Source organism: Triturus cristatus, chromosome 2_1, assembly GCF_964204655.1.
Source record: "Triturus cristatus chromosome 2_1, aTriCri1.1, whole genome shotgun sequence".
In the NCBI taxonomy this organism is placed as follows: Eukaryota; Metazoa; Chordata; class Amphibia; order Caudata; family Salamandridae; genus Triturus; species Triturus cristatus.
In genome coordinates this window covers 176,497,009-176,516,278 of record NC_140581.1, presented here as the reverse complement: position 1 = coordinate 176,516,278, position 19,270 = coordinate 176,497,009, and the positions used below count along the sequence as shown (strand labels likewise).

The 19,270-nt window shown below is 50.1% G+C and overlaps 1 protein-coding gene across 2 annotated transcripts in view; it reads left to right on the top strand.

Moving 5' to 3' along the window:
• Positions 1 to 2,537: 2,537 nt before the first annotated feature.
• The window catches only part of ST8SIA5 (ST8 alpha-N-acetyl-neuraminide alpha-2,8-sialyltransferase 5), a 233,677-nt gene continuing 216,944 nt past the window's right edge, over positions 2,538 to 19,270 (top strand). Inside the window, exon 1 of one of the 2 annotated variants that reach the window (XM_085629327.1) lies at positions 2,538 to 3,411. In XM_085629327.1, coding sequence (XP_085485453.1) covers positions 3,281 to 3,411 — 131 coding nt within the window. In that variant the 5' untranslated portion in view covers positions 2,538 to 3,280. The remainder of the gene's footprint in view (positions 3,412 to 19,270) is intronic. The other variant, XM_085629319.1, reaches the window with a different exon arrangement.

Below are 19,270 nucleotides of genomic sequence, written 5' to 3'. Positions count from 1 at the left end.
CCAAGGAGTACACACACTGCTGGTTAGGAAGCCTCCCCAGAGTACACACACACAACTGGTTAGAACCCACATGGAGTGCAGAAACACAATGCTGGCTAGGACCCCTCCACAGAGTACACACACAGCTGGCTTGGCCCCTCCACAGAGTACACACACTGCTTCTTAGGACTCCACCCCAGAGTACAAACACACTGCTGGTTAGGACCCCTCCCTAGAGTACACAAACATACAGCTGGATAGAACCCTTCCGGAGATTACACTAACACACAGCTGGATAGAACCCCTCCGCAGATTACACAAACACACAGCTGGATAGAACCCCCACAGAGTTCAGAAACACGAGTCCTCTTGGGCCCTCTGATAGCACCACTCATGAGTGCACACAAACAGTGCTGCTGCCTATGGCCCTCTGATAGCACCACTCAAGAGTGCACACAAACAGTGCTGCTGCCTAGGACACTCGGATAGCCCCACTCCAAAGTGCACACAAACAGTGCTGCTGCCTAGGTCCCTCGGATAGCACCCCTCCTGAGTGTACACAAACAGTGCTGCTGCCTAGGTCCCTCGGATAGCACCCCTCCTGGGCGCACACAACCAGTGCTGCTACCTTGGGCCCTCGGTTAACACACCTCCTGGGTGCACACAACCAGTGCTGCTGCCTAGGGCCCTCGGATAGCATCCCTCCTGGGTGCACACAAATAGTGCTGCTGCCTAAGGCCCTCAGATAGCACCACTCGTGAGTGCACACAAACAGTGCTGCTGCCTAGGGCACTCGGATAGCACCCCTCCTGGGTGCACACAAACAGTCCTGCTGCCTAGGTCCCTCGGATAGCACCACTCCTGAGTGCACACAAGCAGTGCTGCTGCCAAGGGCACTCGGATAGCCCCACTCCTGGGTGCACACAAACAGTGCTGCTGCCAAGGGCACTCGGATAGCCCCACTCCTGGGTGCACACAAACAGTGCTGGTGCCAAGGGCACTCGGATAGCCCCACTCCTGGGTGCACACAAACAGTGCTGCTGCCTAAGGCCCTCGGATAGCACCACTCATGAGTGCACACAAACAGTGCTGCTGCCTAGGTCCCTCGGATAGCACCCCTCCTGGGCACACACAACCAGTGCTGCTGCCTAGGTCCCTCGGATAGCACCCCTCCTGAGTGCACACAACCAGTGCTGCTGCCTAGGGCCCTCGAATAGCACCCCTCCTGAGTGCACACAACCAGTGCTGCTGCCTTGGGCCCTCGGTTAGCACCCCTCCTGGGGGCACACAACCAGTGCTGTTGCCTAGGGCCCTCGGATAGCACCCCTCCTGGGTGCACACAAACAGTCCTGCTGCCTAGGTCCTTCGGATAGCACCACTCCTGAGTGCACACAAACAGTGCTGCTGCCTACGGCACTCGGATAGCCCCACTCCTGGGTGCACACAAACAGTGCTGCTGCCAAGGGCACTCGGATAGCCCCACTCCTGGGTGCACACAAACAGTGCTGCTGCCTAAGGCCCTCAGATAGCACCACTCGTGAGTGCACACAGACAGTGCTGCTGCCTAGGGCACTCGGATAGCACCCCTCCTGGGTGCACACAAACAGTCCTGCTGCCTAGGTCTCTCGGATAGCACCACTCCTGAGTGCACACAAAAACTGTGCTGATGCCTAGGGCACTCGGATAGCCCCACTCCTGGGTGCACACAAACAGTCCTGCTACCTAGGTCCTTCGGATAGCACCACTACTGAGTGCACACAAACAGTGCTGCTGCCTACGGCACTCGGATAGCCCCACTCCTGGGTGCACACAAACAGTGCTGCTGCCAAGGGCACTCGGATAGCCCCACTCCTGGGTGCACACAAACAGTGCTGCTGCCTAAGGCCTCGGATAGCACCACTCGTGAGTGCACACAAACAGTGCTGCTGCCTAGGTCCCTCGGATAGCACCCCTCCTGGGCGCACACAACCAGTACTGCTGCCTAGGTCCCTCGGATAGCACCCCTCCTGAGTGCACACAACCAGTGCTGCTGTCTAGAGCACTCGAATAGCACCCCTCCTGAGTGCACACAACCAGTGCTGCTGCCTTGGGCCCTCGGTTAGCACCCCTCCTGGGTGCACACGACCATTGCTGCTGCCTAGGGCCCTCGGATAGCACCCCTCCTGGGTGCACACAAATAGTGCTGCTGCCTAAGGCCCTCGGATAGCACCACACGTGAGTGCACACAAACAGTGCTGCTGCCTAGGGCCCTCGGATAGCCCCACTCCTGGGTGCACACAAACAGTCCTGCTGCCTAGGTCCCTCGGATAGCCCCACTCCTGGGTGCACACAAACAGTGCTGCTGCCACGGGCACGCCGGATACCCCCACTCCTGGGTGCACACAAACAGTGCTGCTGCCAAGAGCACTCAGATAGCCCCACTCCTGGGTGCACACACAGACGCCGCGTTGCTGCTGCCTGCATACGTTCCTCGGTAACACACGCACACAGGCACAGCCTCGCAGTCCACACTGCCGCTGCTCCGTAGGTCCCACCCTCCGTGCACACACACTGCTGCTGGATAGGACACACGAGGCTCACACGGTCACACTCCCCCTCACGGTTCTCCGCGCAGAAGGATGCTGCCGCTGCAGGGATCGGATCCAGACTGCCTCCGGTCTGCCGGGCTGTCTGCACCGCTGGCCCCTCCAGTGGGCCCCCGGTGGGCTCTATGCTAGCGGGGGGAGCCCGAGCTCCTGCTATACCAGCCCCGGTGGGCGCTGCGCACCGACCCGATCCCCTGCAGTCGCCCAAGGACAGGCAGGGTGAGTGGAGGGGCAGCATGGGCCGCCCGGAGCAGAAGCTGCTGCCGCCCGCACAAGCACCTCCGGGCAGAGGGCTGCGTGGGTCTGCGGGGCCGGCGGTGCGGGAGTGAGGCGGTGCAGCCAGTGCCACCGGCAGTAGGAACAGAAGGACTCGCAGGGAAAACGCACAGTGGCCAAGGGTTTTAGAAAGTGGTGCAGGAGAAGCAGAGATAGCGCCAACCGCCGGCAGAGACTGTTCGAGGAGCTGCGGGTGTGTTAGCCTCCGTATAGGTCTACTGTAAGGGGTCCCCGCCGCTGGCAGGAGCCGCAGGCAGCGCCGAGAAGCGGCAGACTGCACGAGGCGCCTCGGAGGGGTTCGCCGCGGGGAGGTCTCCACATCGGCAGGAACTTCCAGCACTCTGCAGGAGTCCGAGCGGGAGTTCAGGACGGCGCCGCGGGAGGGCGAGAAGGAGCTGCACGTATAGCCCCCCGCAGACCCCAGCACCGGAGCTTCCAGCATGGGGTATGCGGACCCCTCCGCCGGCAGGGACCTGCTGGGGAACCGCAGCCTCTTCTTCATCTTCCTCTGCGCCTTTGGACTGGTGACTTTACTGCAGCAGATCCTGTACGGAAGAAACTACCTCAAGAGGTAAGGGCACACCGAGCGAAGGGCACACAGAGCGGAGGGCACACGGGGCAGGGTGCCAGGGCTGAGGGCAGGGTCCGCAGGGCTGACTTGCTGAGGGCACACGGGGAAGGGTCCGCAGAGCTGAGGGCACACGGGGCAGGGTGCCAGGGCTGAGGGCAGACAGGGCAGGCTCCGCAGGGCTGAGGGCACGCAGAGCGGAGGGCACACAGAGCGAAGGGCACACGGGACAGGCTCCGCAGAGCTGAGGACAGACAGGACAGGGTCCGCAGGGCTGAGGGCACACGGGCAGGTTGCGCATTTCTGAGGGCACTGTTGTATCTCAATTCCTCAGGTGCATCTTCTCCTTAGCTGCTCAGCCAAGTTAAATGTGATGTCTGCGTGGAATGTTGGAATGCTTGATGACAGAGAGACTGGAATGTTGGTGTGCCTGCTTGTGTGGTGAGACTGGCAGTTGGAGAGAGTGGGCTGAGCGGCAGAGATGCTGTTCCTGGTGGGTCCTGTAATATACTTCTACTAAACCAACCAATAAACCTTCTACTTCTGTTATACTTACTGGCTACCTCTGATCATCATTGAATCCAACCTATTTACATTACAACAATGGCGACGATCTGGAAGAAACCCTGCGTGCTTTGGCCACAAGACTACAGCAAGACTACAGCAAGTGAGGAAACTAACATATTTACAGAACTTTATTCTACAAGAAACTACTCAAAGCTAAGCAACTTGAAAAAGAAAGGAAAAGAACGCCCCCAAGGTCCCACCAGTGTCCTTCACCATCTGGACAGCCTACCCAGGGCGCTTCACATTCCTCATACTTATGGTTCTATACTTCAAAAGAAATTTGATACAGCGTTAATTAATATATGATAAAGACTGGCTTACTTTCAGAATCCTGCTTTCCGAACCGTGAACTTTAAAAAAAGAAAGAAAATGTTCCACGATTTTTAAAACTACTGGCTTCAGCGGTGCCTAGCTACGTGTCAAACATCTTGAGAAACTTGATGTTATTTATCTGATGTCAGAAGACACCGTTTTTTTTTCCTCTGGCAAGGCTGCGGATATCACCATGGACATTAGTGTGGCATTAGATAATTATTTTAAGGTGTTGGAGACAGGCGCTCGTTGACTGACTGACGCGCTCGGCTGCTGGACAAGTGTTGCGTGACCATGTATGGTGCTCTACCTATGTCTTAGGTGAGTTTTTGTCCGTGTTAGTATCTAAACTTTGAGCCTTGTTGAGGGGGTGAGCCGTTAGTAATGCGTGTTGCCGTTTGAAAATGTTGCGCGTGGCTTCCTCAGCGCGCTCGAACTCACCTGCGTTCCCTCGTGAAGTGTCTCTGCTTCCATGTCTGTTGGAGCTGCTCCTTGACGTTTGTCTGCACGGACGTACTGTGAGCCATCCGGCACTGCGTCATGCAGCGTGCCGCCATATTGCGTTTCCACCAGAGTTACTCACCTTAGCCATGCTGTCTTCTGCAGTTCATTCTGCGGTGCTCCTTCTGCCAACCACGTTTGGAGGACAATAAAGTTTTTTCTGGGAAAACACCAGGACATCGTATCCGGTTTATTCTCCTAATGCCTGTAAGCTTAGATGTTCGGCGGAAATCGACTAGTGCGGATTTATGGACAGTCGCTTTGGTAAAGGAAAAAAATCTTCTGAACTGATCTAATTATTTTTCAATGAGAAAGCAGAGAGCCAACAATTGAAGCACACAATGCCGAATGTTTCCAGTCTGAATGATTTGGTATCATTGCAGTGAAATATCCTTAAAAGTGGAACTACGGTGACAACGTTATTTATTTTAGTTTATTGTGTTATAATGGACATCGTATGCTATATTACAATGTTAGTGACATCTTACAGTTGTGTGTTGTTCACCCTTCATAATTTTACTTGATTATTACTGTTGATATTTACGTCTTTCCTTATTTGTTTTTACTGACTTAGATACTTTCAGGGTATTAGGCATTTTCTTCAGGGTATTTGATGTTGGGAGCTGGTCTCTTTACTCTAGTTACATTCTTCAGTGGGGGTAGTGCGCACACCCTTCACACTGATTTCACCCTACACAGTGTTACGCTTGCATTACTCTCTACATTGTTATCTTTCAGTGATTACTTGCGCAGTGGGCTGTGTACCCATCTTTTATTTTAATGCGCAATGGGCAGTGTACCCATCTCAAGTTTAAGGCGCAATGGGCAGTGTACCCATCTTTTATTTTAATGCGCAATGGGCAGTGTACCCATCTTAAGTTTAAGGCGCAATGGGCAGTGTACCCATCTTTTGTTTTAATCCGCAATGGGCAGTGTACCCATCTTAAGTTTAAGGCGAAATGGGCAGTGTACCCATCTTTTGTTTTAATGTGCTATGGGCGGTGTACCCATACTTGATTTAAAATGTGTAATGGGCAGTGTACCCATCTTTTGTTTTAATCCGCAATGGGCAGTGTACCCATCTTAAGTTTAAGGCGAAATGGGCAGTGTACCCATCTTTTGTTTTAATGTGCTATGGGCAGTGTACCCATACTTGATTTAAAATGTGTAATGGGCAGTGTATCCATCTTGAGTTTTAATGCGCAATGGGCAGTGTTCCCATCTTTAGTTACAATGCGCAATGGACAGTGTATCCATACTTTATTTTGAGATCCATAAGGGGCAGTGTACCCATCTTTAGTTTTTACGCACAAGGGCACTGCACCATACGCAGTGAAATCTATATGTTCAATATTTTGTAACGTTTTTTCTATCGCCTTGCATTTTTTTCTTACATCATTTTTTTTTTTGCTTACTTTTACTTCTATATCACACTTTTAATTCCTTTATTGTCTATTTCTCTTTTTTTCTTTACTTTACTTGTATGATGCTATAATCGAGTGTTTAACACGCAGGTTTTACATGCAACGTTTTACATGCAATGGTTGAATTATTTCTATTAATTGTTTTCCCAAGGGAAGGGGATGTGCTATATCTTGAAGTTTTTCATGTGCTATATATTGAAGTTTTTCATGTGCTATATCTTGAAGCTTTTCACACTGTTTCACCCTCCTTTCATTCTAGTCACTTTCTACTACTTATTCTCATTTTTTCTAACCTGTCACTAGTCTTTCATGCTTCCTCTAATCTTTATTGTGCGCAACGATGCAAGTACCATCTTTCATACTTTCATGCTGCAAGGTTGCAAATTATTGTTGTTTATTCTTCTCCAAAGAAAGGGGATGTGTTGTATCTCAATTCCTCAGGTGCATCTTCTCCTTAGCTGCTCAGCCAAGTTAAATGTGATGTCTGCGTGGAATGTTGGAATGCTTGATGACAGAGAGACTGGAATGTTGGTGTGCCTGCTTGTGTGGTGAGACTGGCAGTTGGAGAGAGTGGGCTGAGCGGCAGAGATGCTGTTCCTGGTGGGTCCTGTAATATACTTCTACTAAACCAACCAATAAACCTTCTACTTCTGTTATACTTACTGGCTACCTCTGATCATCATTGAATCCAACCTATTTACATTACAACAGGCACGCATAGGTAAGGGCACACGGTACAGGGCCCACGGAGGGCACACGGGGCAGGGTCCGCAGGGCTGACCGCTGAGGGCACATGGGGCAGGGCCCGTAAGGCTAAGGGCACACGGGGCAGGGTGTGCAGGGCTGAGGGCACGCAAAGAGGAGGGCACGCGGGGCAGGGTCCGCAGGGCTGAGGGTACGCAGATCGGAGGGCCGACGGGGCAGGGTCCACAGGGCTGAGGGCAGTTAGGACAGGGTCCTCAGGGCTGAGGGCGCGGAGAGCACACGGGGCAGGGTCTGCAGAGCTGAGGGCACGCAGAGCGGAGGGCACACGGGGCAGGGTCCGCAGAGCTGCCAACAACAAAGGGTGGAGCCAAGGGCACACCGGGCATGGCTTCCAACAGCCACGGGCAAGACCGAAGGCACGCCGGGCAGGGCAGAGAGCACACCGGGCAGTCTGACAAAAACTCCTGGCAGGACAGTGGACACACCGGGCAGGCTGACAATAGCCCTGGTCAGGGCAGAGGGCACGCCGGGCAGGCTGACAACAACACCTGGCAGGACAGTGGGCACACCTGGCAGGCTGACAATAGCCCCGGTCAGAGCTAAGGATTCACGGGTCTGGGCTGACATTGACCACGGACAGGGTTGAGGGCATACCGGGCAGGGCTGAGGATACACTGGTCAAGGTAGACAGCAACCACGGGCAGGGCTGAGGGCACACCTGGATAGGCTAATGGAACTCCGGCGGCAACGACCTAGGCACCCCGGATTGGAGTGAAGGCACACGGGCAGGGCTGGATTAATGCCTGGCACTTACGGGCAGGACTGATGTCTCGAAAGAGGACCGGGCATCTGCCTATGGGAGAGATTAGAAATGTAGTACTGAGGCGAGTACAGGCGAGCAGGGGCAGACGTAATGTACCGGGGCGAGGCACTCCACTGACGAGTCCTGGTGCGAGCTATAGCGGTGGGCGAATGAGTGAGGGTGTCAGAGGTGAGTGCTGCTGTTTGATGGCCTCAGAGGTGAGTGCTGCTGTTTGTTGGCCTCAGAAGTAAATGCTGATGTATGGCGGCCTGAGAGGTGAGTGCTGCTGTTTGATGGCCTCAGAGATGAGTGCTTTCATGGCCTCAGAGGTGAGTGCCACTGTTTCATGGCCTCAGAGGTGAGTGCCGCTGTTTGATGGCCTCAGAGGTGAGTGCCACTGTTTCATGGCCTCAGAGGTGAGTGCCACTGTTTGATGGCCTCAGAGGTGAGTGCAGCTGTTTGATGGCCTCAGAGGTGAGTGCTGCTGTTTGTTGGCCTCAGAAGTAAATGCTGATGTATGGCGGCCTGAGAGGTGAGTGCTGCTGTTTGATGGCCTCAAAGGTTAATGCTGCTGCATGAAGGCCTCAGAGGTGAGTGCTACTGTTTGATGGCCTCAGAGGTGAGTGCTACTGTTTGATGGCCTCAGAGGTGAGTGCTGCTGTTTGTTGGCCTCAGAAGTAAATGCTGATGTATGGCGGCCTGAGAGGTGAGTGCTGCTGTTTGATGGCCTCAGAGATGAGTGCTTTCATGGCCTCAGAGGTGAGTGCCACTGTTTCATGGCCTCAGAGGTGAGTGCCGCTGTTTGATGGCCTCAGAGGTGAGTGCCACTGTTTGATGGCCTCAGAGGTGAGTGCCACTGTTTGATGGCCTCAGAGGTGAGTGCAGCTGTTTGATGGCCTCAGAGGTGAGTGCTGCTGTTTGTTGGCCTCAGAAGTAAATGCTGATGTATGGCGGCCTGAGAGGTGAGTGCTGCTGTTTGATGGCCTCAAAGGTTAATGCTGCTGCATGAAGGCCTCAGAGGTGAGTGCTACTGTTTGATGGCCTCAGAGGTGAGTGCTACTGTTTGATGGCCTCAGAGGTGAGTGCTTCTGGATGAAGGCCTCAGAGGTGAGTGCTGCTGTTTGGTGGCCTCAGAGGTTAATGCTGCTGCATGAAGGCCTCAGAGGTGAATGCTACTGTTTGATGGCCTCAGAGGTGAGTGCTACTGTTTGATGGCCTCAGAGGTGAGTGCCGCTGTTTGATGGCCTCAGAGGTGAGTGCTACTGTTTGATGGCCTCAGAGGTGAGTGCCGCTGTTTGTTGGCCTCAGAAGTAAATGCTGATGTATGGCGACCTGAGAGGTGAGTGCTGCTGTTTGATGGCCTCAGAGTTTAATGCTGCTGCATGAAGGCCTCAGAGGGGAGTGCTACTGTTTGATGGCCTCAGAGGTGAGTGCTACTGTTTGATGGCCTCAGTGGTGAGTGCTACTGTTTGATGGCCTCAGAGGTGAGTGCTACTGTTTGATGGCCTCTGAGGTGAGTGCCGCTGTTTGTTGGCCTCAGAAGTAAATGCTGATGTATGGCGGCCTGAGAGGTGAGTGCTGCTGTTTGATGGCCTCAGAGGTTAACGCTGCTGCATGAAGGCCTCAGAGGTGAGTGCTACTGTTTGATGGCCTCAGAGGTGAGTGCTACTGTTTGATGGCCTCAGAGGTGAGTGCTACTGTTTGATGGCCTCAGAGATGAGTGCTACTGTTTGATGGCCTCAGAGGTGAGTGCAGCTGTTTGATGGCCTCAGAGGTGAGTGCCGCTGTTTGTTGGCCTCAGAAGTAAATGCTGATGTATGGCGGCCTGAGAGGTGAGTGCTGCTGTTTGATGGCCTCAAAGGTTAATGCTGCTGCATGAAGGCCTCAGAGGTTAGTGCTACTGTTTGATGGCCTCAGAGGTGAGTGCTACTGTTTGATGGCCTGAGAGGTGAGTGCTACTGTTTGATGGCCTCAGAGGTGAGTGCTACTGTTTGATGGCCTCAGAGGTGAGTGCTACTGTTTGATGGCCTCAGAGGTGAGTGATGCTGTACAGCGGCCTCAAAGGTGACTGCTACTGTGGCCTGACAAGTGAGTGCTGCTTTATGACGGTCTCATAGGTCTGAGTGGAGGTCATGACCCCAGAGGTGAGTGCGAGTGCTGCTGTATAATGACACCAGAGTTGCTTGCGGGAGTGATGGCCCCAGAGGTTAGTGCAGGGGTGATGGCCCAGAGGCGAACGGTGCTATCTGATGGCCCCAGAGGTGAGTGCTGCTGTTTGATGGCCTCAGAGCTGAGTGCCGCTGTTTGTTGGCCTCAGAAGTGAATACTGATGTCTGGCGGCCTGAGAGGTGAGTGCTGCTGCATGAAGGCCTCAGAGGTGAGTTCTGCTGTTTGATGGCCTCAGAGGTGAGTGCTGCTGTTTGATGGCCTCAGAGGTGAGTGCTACTGTTTGATGGCCTCAGAGGTGAGTGCTACTGTTTGATGGCCTCAGAGGTGAGTGCTACTGTTTGATGGCCTCAGAGGTGAGTGCCGCTGTTTGTTGGCCTCAGAAGTAAATGCTGATGTATGGCGGCCTGAGAGGTGAGTGCTGCTGTTTGATGGCCTCAGAGGTTAACGCTGCTGCATGAAGGCCTCAGAGGTGAGTCCTACTGTTTGATGGCCTCAGAGGTGAGTGCTACTGTTTGATGGCCTCAGAGGTGAGTGCTACTGTTTGATGGCCTCAGAAGTAAATGCTGATGTATGGCGGCCTGAGAGGTGAGTGCTGCTGTTTGATGGCCTCAAAGGTTAATGCTGCTGCATGAAGGCCTCAGAGGTTAGTGCTACTGTTTGATGGCCTCAGAGGTGAGTGCTACTGTTTGATGGCCTAAGAGGTGAGTGCTACTGTTTGATGGCCTCAGAGGTGAGTGCTACTGTTTGATGGCCTCAGAGGTGAGTGCTACTGTTTGATGGCCTCAGAGGTGAGTGCTACTGTTTGATGGCCTCAGAGGTGAGTGATGCTGTACAGCGGCCTCAAAGGTGACTGCTACTGTGGCCTGACAAGTGAGTGCTGCTTTATGACGGTCTCATAGGTCTGAGTGGAGGTCATGACCCCAGAGGTGAGTGCCGAGTGCTGCTGTATAATGACACCAGAGTTGCTTGCGGGGGTGATGGCCCCAGAGGTTAGTGCAGGGGTGATGGCCCAGAGGCGAACGGTGCTATATGATGGCCCCAGAGGTGAGTGCTGCAGTTTGAAGGCCTCAGAGGTGAGTGCTGCTGTTTGATGGCCTCAGAGGTGAGTGCCGCTGTTTGTTGGCCTCAGAAGTGAATACTGATGTCTGGCGGCCTGAGAGGTGAGTGCTGCTGCATGAAGGCCTCAGAGGTGAGTTCTGCTGTTTGATGGCCTCAGAGGTGAGTGCTGCTGTTTGATGGCCTCATAGGTGAGTGCTACTGTTTGATGGCCTCAGAGGTGAGTGCTACTGTTTGATGGCCTCAGAGGTGAGTGCTGCTGTTTGATGGCCTCATAGGTGAGTGCTACTGTTTGATGGCCTCAGAGGTGAGTGCTACTGTTTGATGGCCTCAGAGGTGAGTGCCGCTGTTTGTTGGCCTCAGAAGTGAATGCTGTTGTATGGCGGCCTGAGAGGTGAGTGCTGCAGAATGATGGCCCCAGCCGTGAGTGCTAGGATGAGGTTCAAAGTAGCAAGTGCTCTGGTGAGGTCAGGCACTTTAGTGAGGAGACCGATGGTCTAAAGAAAACACTGGTAAGTGATGGATACATTCTCCAGGTTAAGTGCTATTGTAGGGATCAGCAGTGGGATCAGAAGGAAGGGGCTGCCTGTAAGAGGCAGAAGATGTACAGGAGGTGCCAGGGTAAAAGTGCTGATGGGCTAAGTGCTGCGTAAAAGTCAGGAGAGTTTTGATATCATTGTCAGAGTTGTCCTGATGTGGCATGTGGTGGGGGGCGTTGAAATACAGTAGGACAGACTGAGTGCTGAGAAAGGGGCCACAGCAGGATGCTTGCTTATGGCACCGAGGGTGTGCTGGAGTAAGTGCTTCAAGATGTGAGTGCAGTGGCCCCCCAGCAGTGCCACTGGAATTATGCGACATAGGTGAAAAGGCACATTATGCGGCTAAATGATGCACATTTTGTGACAGTGTTACTTCATTATTTCGTCTTTTTTACACGTTAACTCTATTTGGGCAAATGTTGCACCTCGTTAGTAAGAGTGTAGCACTCATGCACAGCAAGAAGCCACTGAAAGTCAATTGGATGGATCAATGCAATTGACTAGTCAACCGTTGCCTTCCACTGTGCAGCAACACGTCTCCACATGCTTAGTAACTTTTGATCCGTTTGAACTAGAAACAAACTTTTTTTCTAAAACCTTTACATGAGGCACCAGAATGGTGGACTATGTGGCAAATGCAGGAAATCCATAAAAATGTAGAAAACGCAGAATCGCATAATTTCATTGGCCTGGGGCATGAGTGGATGTTATATGGCAAGAGTAGTATTAAAAGTAGATTAAAGCACATTTATTACAACAGATCAAAGGTGGAATCCCAAGCGAGCACCATGGTCTAGGAGGTTCTTGTGACACCTCGTTCTCTTGATCTTCACAGTTTCACACCATGGCCTACTCAATGAGACGGGTTTGGGGGTGCTTAAAGAAAAATGTTTATAATTAATGTGCACGAAAGCGCAGCTTGGCATACACTATGTATCCAATTGCAACATTGGAATAAAATTAATAAAGTGTAATTGTAAGACTTTTAAAGAGAATGGGAAGAGAAGTGTTAATGAGGTATACATTTGTTAAGACCATAGGGCAAAGTTACTAAGGGCACAGTAATATAAACTTAGGGAAGTAGAAAAATTAATAGAAGAGTGAAGTTTAGTACAACAGGTAACTTTTTATTTTTTTGTTATTTTCAAATGTGGGTTTGAAGTGCTACCAGGTGTACAACTGTAGTTTAGTATAAGTGCTTTAATGACGAGAGTGGTTATTGTGAGAACCTTATTATGTTGTTAGTTTTATGGTACTGTAAAGTCCATTGTGAGTATTTGTAATGTGCCATGTTGGTGCTAGTTGGAAAGTGTGTGAATATTGGTTTGTGTTTTAATGCAAAATGTTAGGCTGTGAGAAGTAAGTGATTAGGGGTTGTGTTAGTTTAATTACAGAATGTAATACTTACCAGGATATAGCCATTGCTGAAGAATCTTTCGGATGTGTGATGACTTTTTTAGAGTTGTCGAATTCAACACAAGCATAAGTGTCCACTTTTCCACATAACTGCCATCTCAGGGCAGTGACGAAGCACTGCAGAGGTATGTAAGGTATGGTAAGGTGTGGTAGGTATGGTGAGGTATAGTGAGACACGGTCAGATATGGTGAGATATGGTAAGGTATGGTGAGTTAAGGTGTGATATGATCTGGTTAGACATAGCAAGGTATGTTCAGCAGAGGTATCTTAAAGGGTCTTACCCAGGAGCGGACCGTGCAGGTAAGAGCGGTGGAGCAGCGGGGCGGTGTGGGGGAACTCAACAGAGGACGACAAGGGAAATTTAAGTAAATACCTAATTTTCTCTCATCGTCGTCTGCCGAGTCCACCTCACCCCGCCTCACTGCCCTTACCTGCACGGGCCACTCCTGGTTACCGCAAGTAGAGGTACGTTTTGGGCAGGTGTGATAGGTATGGGTGGTTACACATGGTTGGTTAAGCATGGTGTGTTAGGTATGGTAGGTTACATATGGTATGCATTTATGGTAGGTTACTTTTTGGTATACGTATTTGGGAAGATATTGCAGGGTAGGTATGTTATGGGGGTTAGGTGTAGTTTGGTAAGTTAAGTTGTTGGTAGAAATTATGTAGGACTGAAGTAGAGTGTTTATAAAGTCATGGAATAGTAGCAAGTTTCAAATATGTACTATTATATTGTAAATTTGACTCAACAAATAAATTCTCTGAACAGAAACTACACCATGTGCATTCATGTTACTACTTAAATGCTGGTATGTTTTAGCATGATAGCTATATAATACTGCAGTCAACGTTAAATAAAGACAGTACAACAGAGATCACATCCCCTCTTTTGCTTTTAATTCTATTTTCATGGTGAATTTCTCTAGTCAAAGTACAGTATTGTTGCAGCTTTAAGAAAGCCTATTGGCGCACATGTTTTTTGTGATTGAAATACATGCCATAAATCCAAAATGTTATCATAACAGTAATTTTGGGAAAATTGACATGCACGTGTGATTAGTGAGTTTCATTTAGGCTAAGGCAGGGCTCTCCAAAGGCGGTCCTGGAGGGCCGGATCCATGCCAGATTCTTAGCATATCCCGATTTAGATAAATGTAGTTATGTCAAAAATCTGGCATGGATCCGGCCCTCTAGGACCGACTTTGGGGAACCCTGGTATAAAGCACCCAAACAGCAGCACCTCCTGAACAGAGACTATAACCGGCAATTAAAATATTGTGTCAGCAAAGTGAATACAACAGAGAATGTATGATGGCTTTCAATTGTAACATAGATGTCATGTCCCATCCACAGTCTACCAAAAAGATTATCTGAAACCCCATCACCAAATCCTAAAGTGAAGGACAAGATCTCACTCTACTACATGCCAAAGCCTTGACGGGCAGCCCCTCCGGCCAATGGCAAATCATGAAAAAAGTATGAAAGCCAGGGTTGAAAGGCGCAGATCCAAGGCACACTCCGTATGTCTTCTTATTGTACTTTTTTGTAAAAACTGATGACACAAGGTTTGTCTGTAGCTAAAGCTCTCTGTAGGCAGACCTAGAAAAGAAGGTTGGGACAAGGAGTCCATAAATCTTCATTAAAATTCAATGAAATCATTTTGATGTTTTCTGTAGGTTGTGTCACCCTTAATACCCTCATGTCCCGTCAAAGGGTAGTAAGGCCCAAAGGGTAGGACAGTTCTCCTTGTTCCAGTGGGGGACATTAGGTGGTTTAACAGGTAACAAGAGGCGCCATCTCCTGCCTGAGCGCTGGGTGATAAGATGATGTGTGTAGAGAGGGGTGTTGCCCAAAGCTTGTTGAAAGCTGCAAAAGCCAGCCCTTTAGGCGCTGCTGCTTCTAATCGAGGTGTTTGGCATGCAAAGCCTGTCGCGCATGCGCTCTCCTAATGTAGTATCAGTAACACTGGAGCCGGCCGATAATGCGGCATATGGGCCGTCTCGGAGTGTATGGGCACTGGACCAGTGCCTATACACTCTGAGACGGCCCATATGCCGCATTACCCATATGCCGCATTATCGGCCGGCTCCACTGTGGTCTACAGGGGAGCTTGTGTGATTGGGCCCCAACATGATTGACATTTTCAGAATATTTCAGAATGTTAGACCTGGAATGGATACCTCGAAAGAATAAACTTTTCGGTGATGAGGTTCAGCAGGGGAGGCCCAGGAATGGAAGTCTGTGAGCGGAAGGAGTCCAGTACAGGCCCAGCACAGTCAGGTCCGTGCCGGGTTTCCAGGATTTGCAATGACTATAAAACTGCTTTCATTTACATTCAGTGTATGCGAATGTATTTTATGTGAATATAATTCAATTCATCCATGGATCCGTCCCTCCTCGACCTTAGTTGGACACCCCTGCTGTATTCAGTGCTAGAAACATAAGGATAATTTTCTGTAATGGGGCTGTAAGTGCTCGATAAGCCACACCTTTGTGGGTTTTCACCAGATTGCCTGGGCACACTCTCTGGAACGTCCACGCATGCCTCTTGGAGCAGATGTACTCCCGCGCAATAGAAGTCCATAATGGCGTAATATATATATATTACGTGTGAATTATTTGAGTTCATAGTACAAAGTCACGTTTTGTCAGTTGCAAAAAAAATATTATCTACACTTATAATTTTTGCCACTGGTGCGCCTAAGTTGATTTGGGGGCTCATATGGCTTTGCAGATCGGGCCGAAAATGCTCGTTTGGATTTAAATGAGGCAAAAAGTTCAAATAGACAGAGGACTGTCCTCATTAGGGCTCACCCGTTCTCGTCGGGACATCTTTAGGTTCTTGAAGGGGTTTGTTGGCTCAGCGGCCATCACATGTGTCTCTCTCACAACTGCCCGGCTGCCCTTCCATTGCTGGCTGGCATGGCCCTGCCACTGCGAGGGCCAGGGTACCACCAGCCGGACGGAATCGCCAAGAGGAGGAGACTCAACTGGTGCCTCACATGCTGTAGAGCATTCGGACACTCACAAGACAGTTTCTTGGCGCTAGACGACAGACGTTTGTTATCCGACTCAATGGTGCGTTGTATCGACCTTGATAGGATGAAAGGCTGAGTCGAACCTGTGATCATGGGCTCCATCACGGATCCATGTAATGGAAGGATCAGTCAACTGAGCCCCAAAGCTGGACCCTGACTGCCTTTCTCGGCCTGCTGCTTGCACCGGGTTATGTGGCCGCAGCTCTGAGGGAGGAGAACGGTAGTTTTCACCCCTTACATTACTTTTATGTCTTGGCTATATTTTCTCGTAAAATCGGAACACATATTTCCTCTTCGATGTGGACCAGGCGCCGCCTGGCTGAACACGTGTCCACGAGCGGCGGTCTCGGCTCCGCAGGTCCCGTGCCGTGTGCTGCTTCCCGCCTCTTTCTCCCGGTGTTTACAGAACGGTGAACGGCCTTATATTGGTGTCAAACAGGAAGCATTACATTGATTAGGGCTGCCAAGGGACGCGTATGGGAGCCAGGGCTGTGAGTCGTGTTCGCAGAGCTCCCACGACTCCTCCATACCTCTGTTCACCCGCAGAGGCAGGCTTGGAGGACGCCAAGGTCACCGCGGGGTCAAACTCAAGTCCCAGCTCTGTCCCAGGTGATGGGTGATGCTGCACTGAGACACGAGGGAGGAGCGAACCCAAGGAACAAACCAGGGATGATATCAAAATTAGAATCACTACTAAATGGCTCAGGAAGAGAAATATGCTAAATAACAAAAAATCGTAAAAGTTAATGGAAACATTTGCAAAATATTAATACGAATCCAGTTTGAATAAACATGTATGGCTGCGTGCGTGAAGTTAGGCAGATGTCAATGAGCGTGAACTTTTAATGTGAGTGGAAAGACGGGGATCCTGTCATAACAATTCTGTATATATGTAAAGTCCTAAGTACATCTCCCTTTGCACTTCAGTTGGGAGACCAGTTAACATTCTAGATACCAGAAACTTTGCTGCATGCAGATATTCGAAGGAATGTATGAAGTGATCGCCACACCACGGAGCAGCCAATCACCGTTGGAGACAGTGGACAGGAGAGAGGGAAGGCGGGAGGGGGTTACATCTTACCTAGGTTCCTGCTGGAATGCCTTTGCTTTAAAACTACCCACAACTCAAAAGGGCTCATGATTTTTGACACTGAGTTGTCGTTCTCTGGTCCACATGCTGTGTGAAAAGAGACAGTCGTAGAGTTTTTCTTTACTTCTCTCCCTGATTCACTGGCTGCAAACCACAAATGCTTGGATTCATGGTTTGAAGTCATAGTGAATGGGGCATGTAAAATTGGTGCACCGTAGACACCTACACATATTTGTTATATCAAATAAAAAACATTTGAATAAAGATTTCGTTTAGCCCAGTTGAACTTCTACTTTAAACTGAGGTAAGACTTAGAGTTTCGAAAGAGCAGAGAAGACGCGGCATAGATACAAGAAGATCAGCTTGTTCATGTGACATTTCGATGATTCAAGACTGGTGAGAGATCATTTGCTGGTGATTGTAGGGTAAGGGAAGAGACACTCTTACTTCTCTGGTACTGCTCAGCTGGGATTTCACTTCAAAGCGTTTATCAAGCTAGATTCTGAGGGAGTGACCCAAAACTAGGCCAGGTTCATTATTGGAATAAGAGGTTCCAGAGAGTGGATCATTCAAGGTTCTAGAGTTGCAGTGAGGAATTCTGAACATCTTCAGAACTCGCTTTTGTAAAAATGTTTCAACGCTCCAAGCAAAAATAAAAGGTGTTTCACACAGTACTGTTTGCGATAAAAAAAGTAAAGATGTTAGTAGCTGCCATCTTTGACAAAAAGAAATGCACATTTTTCCCTTTCAAGAGATAAGATTTTGGTATTGGCCTGCGGGCTTCTTGCTGAAGTGAGTGGCAGTTCTTGAAGTATGAAAGTGCAGGTGGTTACCGCTCATAGTACCTGCTTGCCATTGAGCTGCACTGGTACACTCCCGTTAAAGGCATTGCACCCCTGCTGGGACCTGGTGGTACCTCCCACTTCAACTGAAAGAAGTGCAGGTACTGAAGCACTGGTGAGTACAACTCAAAGACAGGGGGAGGCACTGGGAACTAGTGACAGCAGGCTGCCATACAGTGGAGGGTAGTTTCCGTTGTTTCAGTTACGCCTGCACTCCAAGAACTGATGGGCTTGCTCATGGGCCTACTCATGCTAAAGGAGTGCAGAGCCATCTTTGGGAATACGTGCAATGTCAGTATCCTAGGGCCCTACCTGCTGATGGGCATCAGTGGCCTGTAGTGCTTAATTTAAGCTGGTGGTTTCCGGTGCTCGGCACCAGCACTTAATTGTCAGCACCAGGGCCTGTGGCAGTCTGCCACAAGGTGGCGCTGGCGGGCTAATTTAGAGATGACCACAACAACAGTTAATTATTAACTCAATATACATTAAAAATGAATATTACCTGCCACCCAAGCCATTCTTATAGCTTTGGGGGCCTGAAATAGTCGGAATTGTCACACTTGTAAGTGTGTGAATGTTAGTACTTGTTTTGTTAATATTATTGGTGGCGCTGGCAGGGGCAATGTGTGGTACAAGGTGCAGTGGCCTCCGAAGGGGAGCCCTGGCACTTATTTTTTTTGCAAATTAAGCACTGATGGCCTGCCCTGCAAGCAAGACCACATCTGCAATGCCACCTGGGCTCCAGCTGAAGATTCCCTTAGCTCCCTGCTGCCCTTTATGCCATTTTATCTTGCAGTCGGGCATTTCATACAATGAACTTGACTATACTCAAAGCCTTTTGTTATTTATACTCAATCACTTTGACAAGTAATTCATTTTGAAAAAATAAGCATTAGCAAATCCAATAGATCAATTTAACGTGCTAACGCATGCAGTGTTAGCACATTAAACCAAGACACATGGGAGGGAGCCGGCAGAGTTCTAGTTGTAAAGTAGTCCTTATGCAGTTCAATGCAAGCACTCGAGCAGAGGTTGAAGGACAAACCGAAACAGCCAATAGCATTAGGTGAGAGAGCAATACTCCACTGGACTGAGCAAACAATGATGAACAAAGTTGAAAGAAGCCTGATCACAGAAAGCCAGCGGTTGAAAGGGCTGAACCCGTAGCCCATTCTATGTATGTTGTAAGCAACAGGTCTGTTTGAAAACTGCACGATCAAAACGCAAGAATGAAAATAGAGGCGGAGTCCAAAGGTGTTCTATGGAGTCGAGCTGCTGACTCTGCCAAATCCCTGGGTTACTGAATAACAAGGCTGCCTAGTATTGATTCCACTGCATGTCTCTTTCTCAGTGGCGGCCGGCACAGATAGGGGGCGGCAGGGCGGGTGGTCAGGATTGAA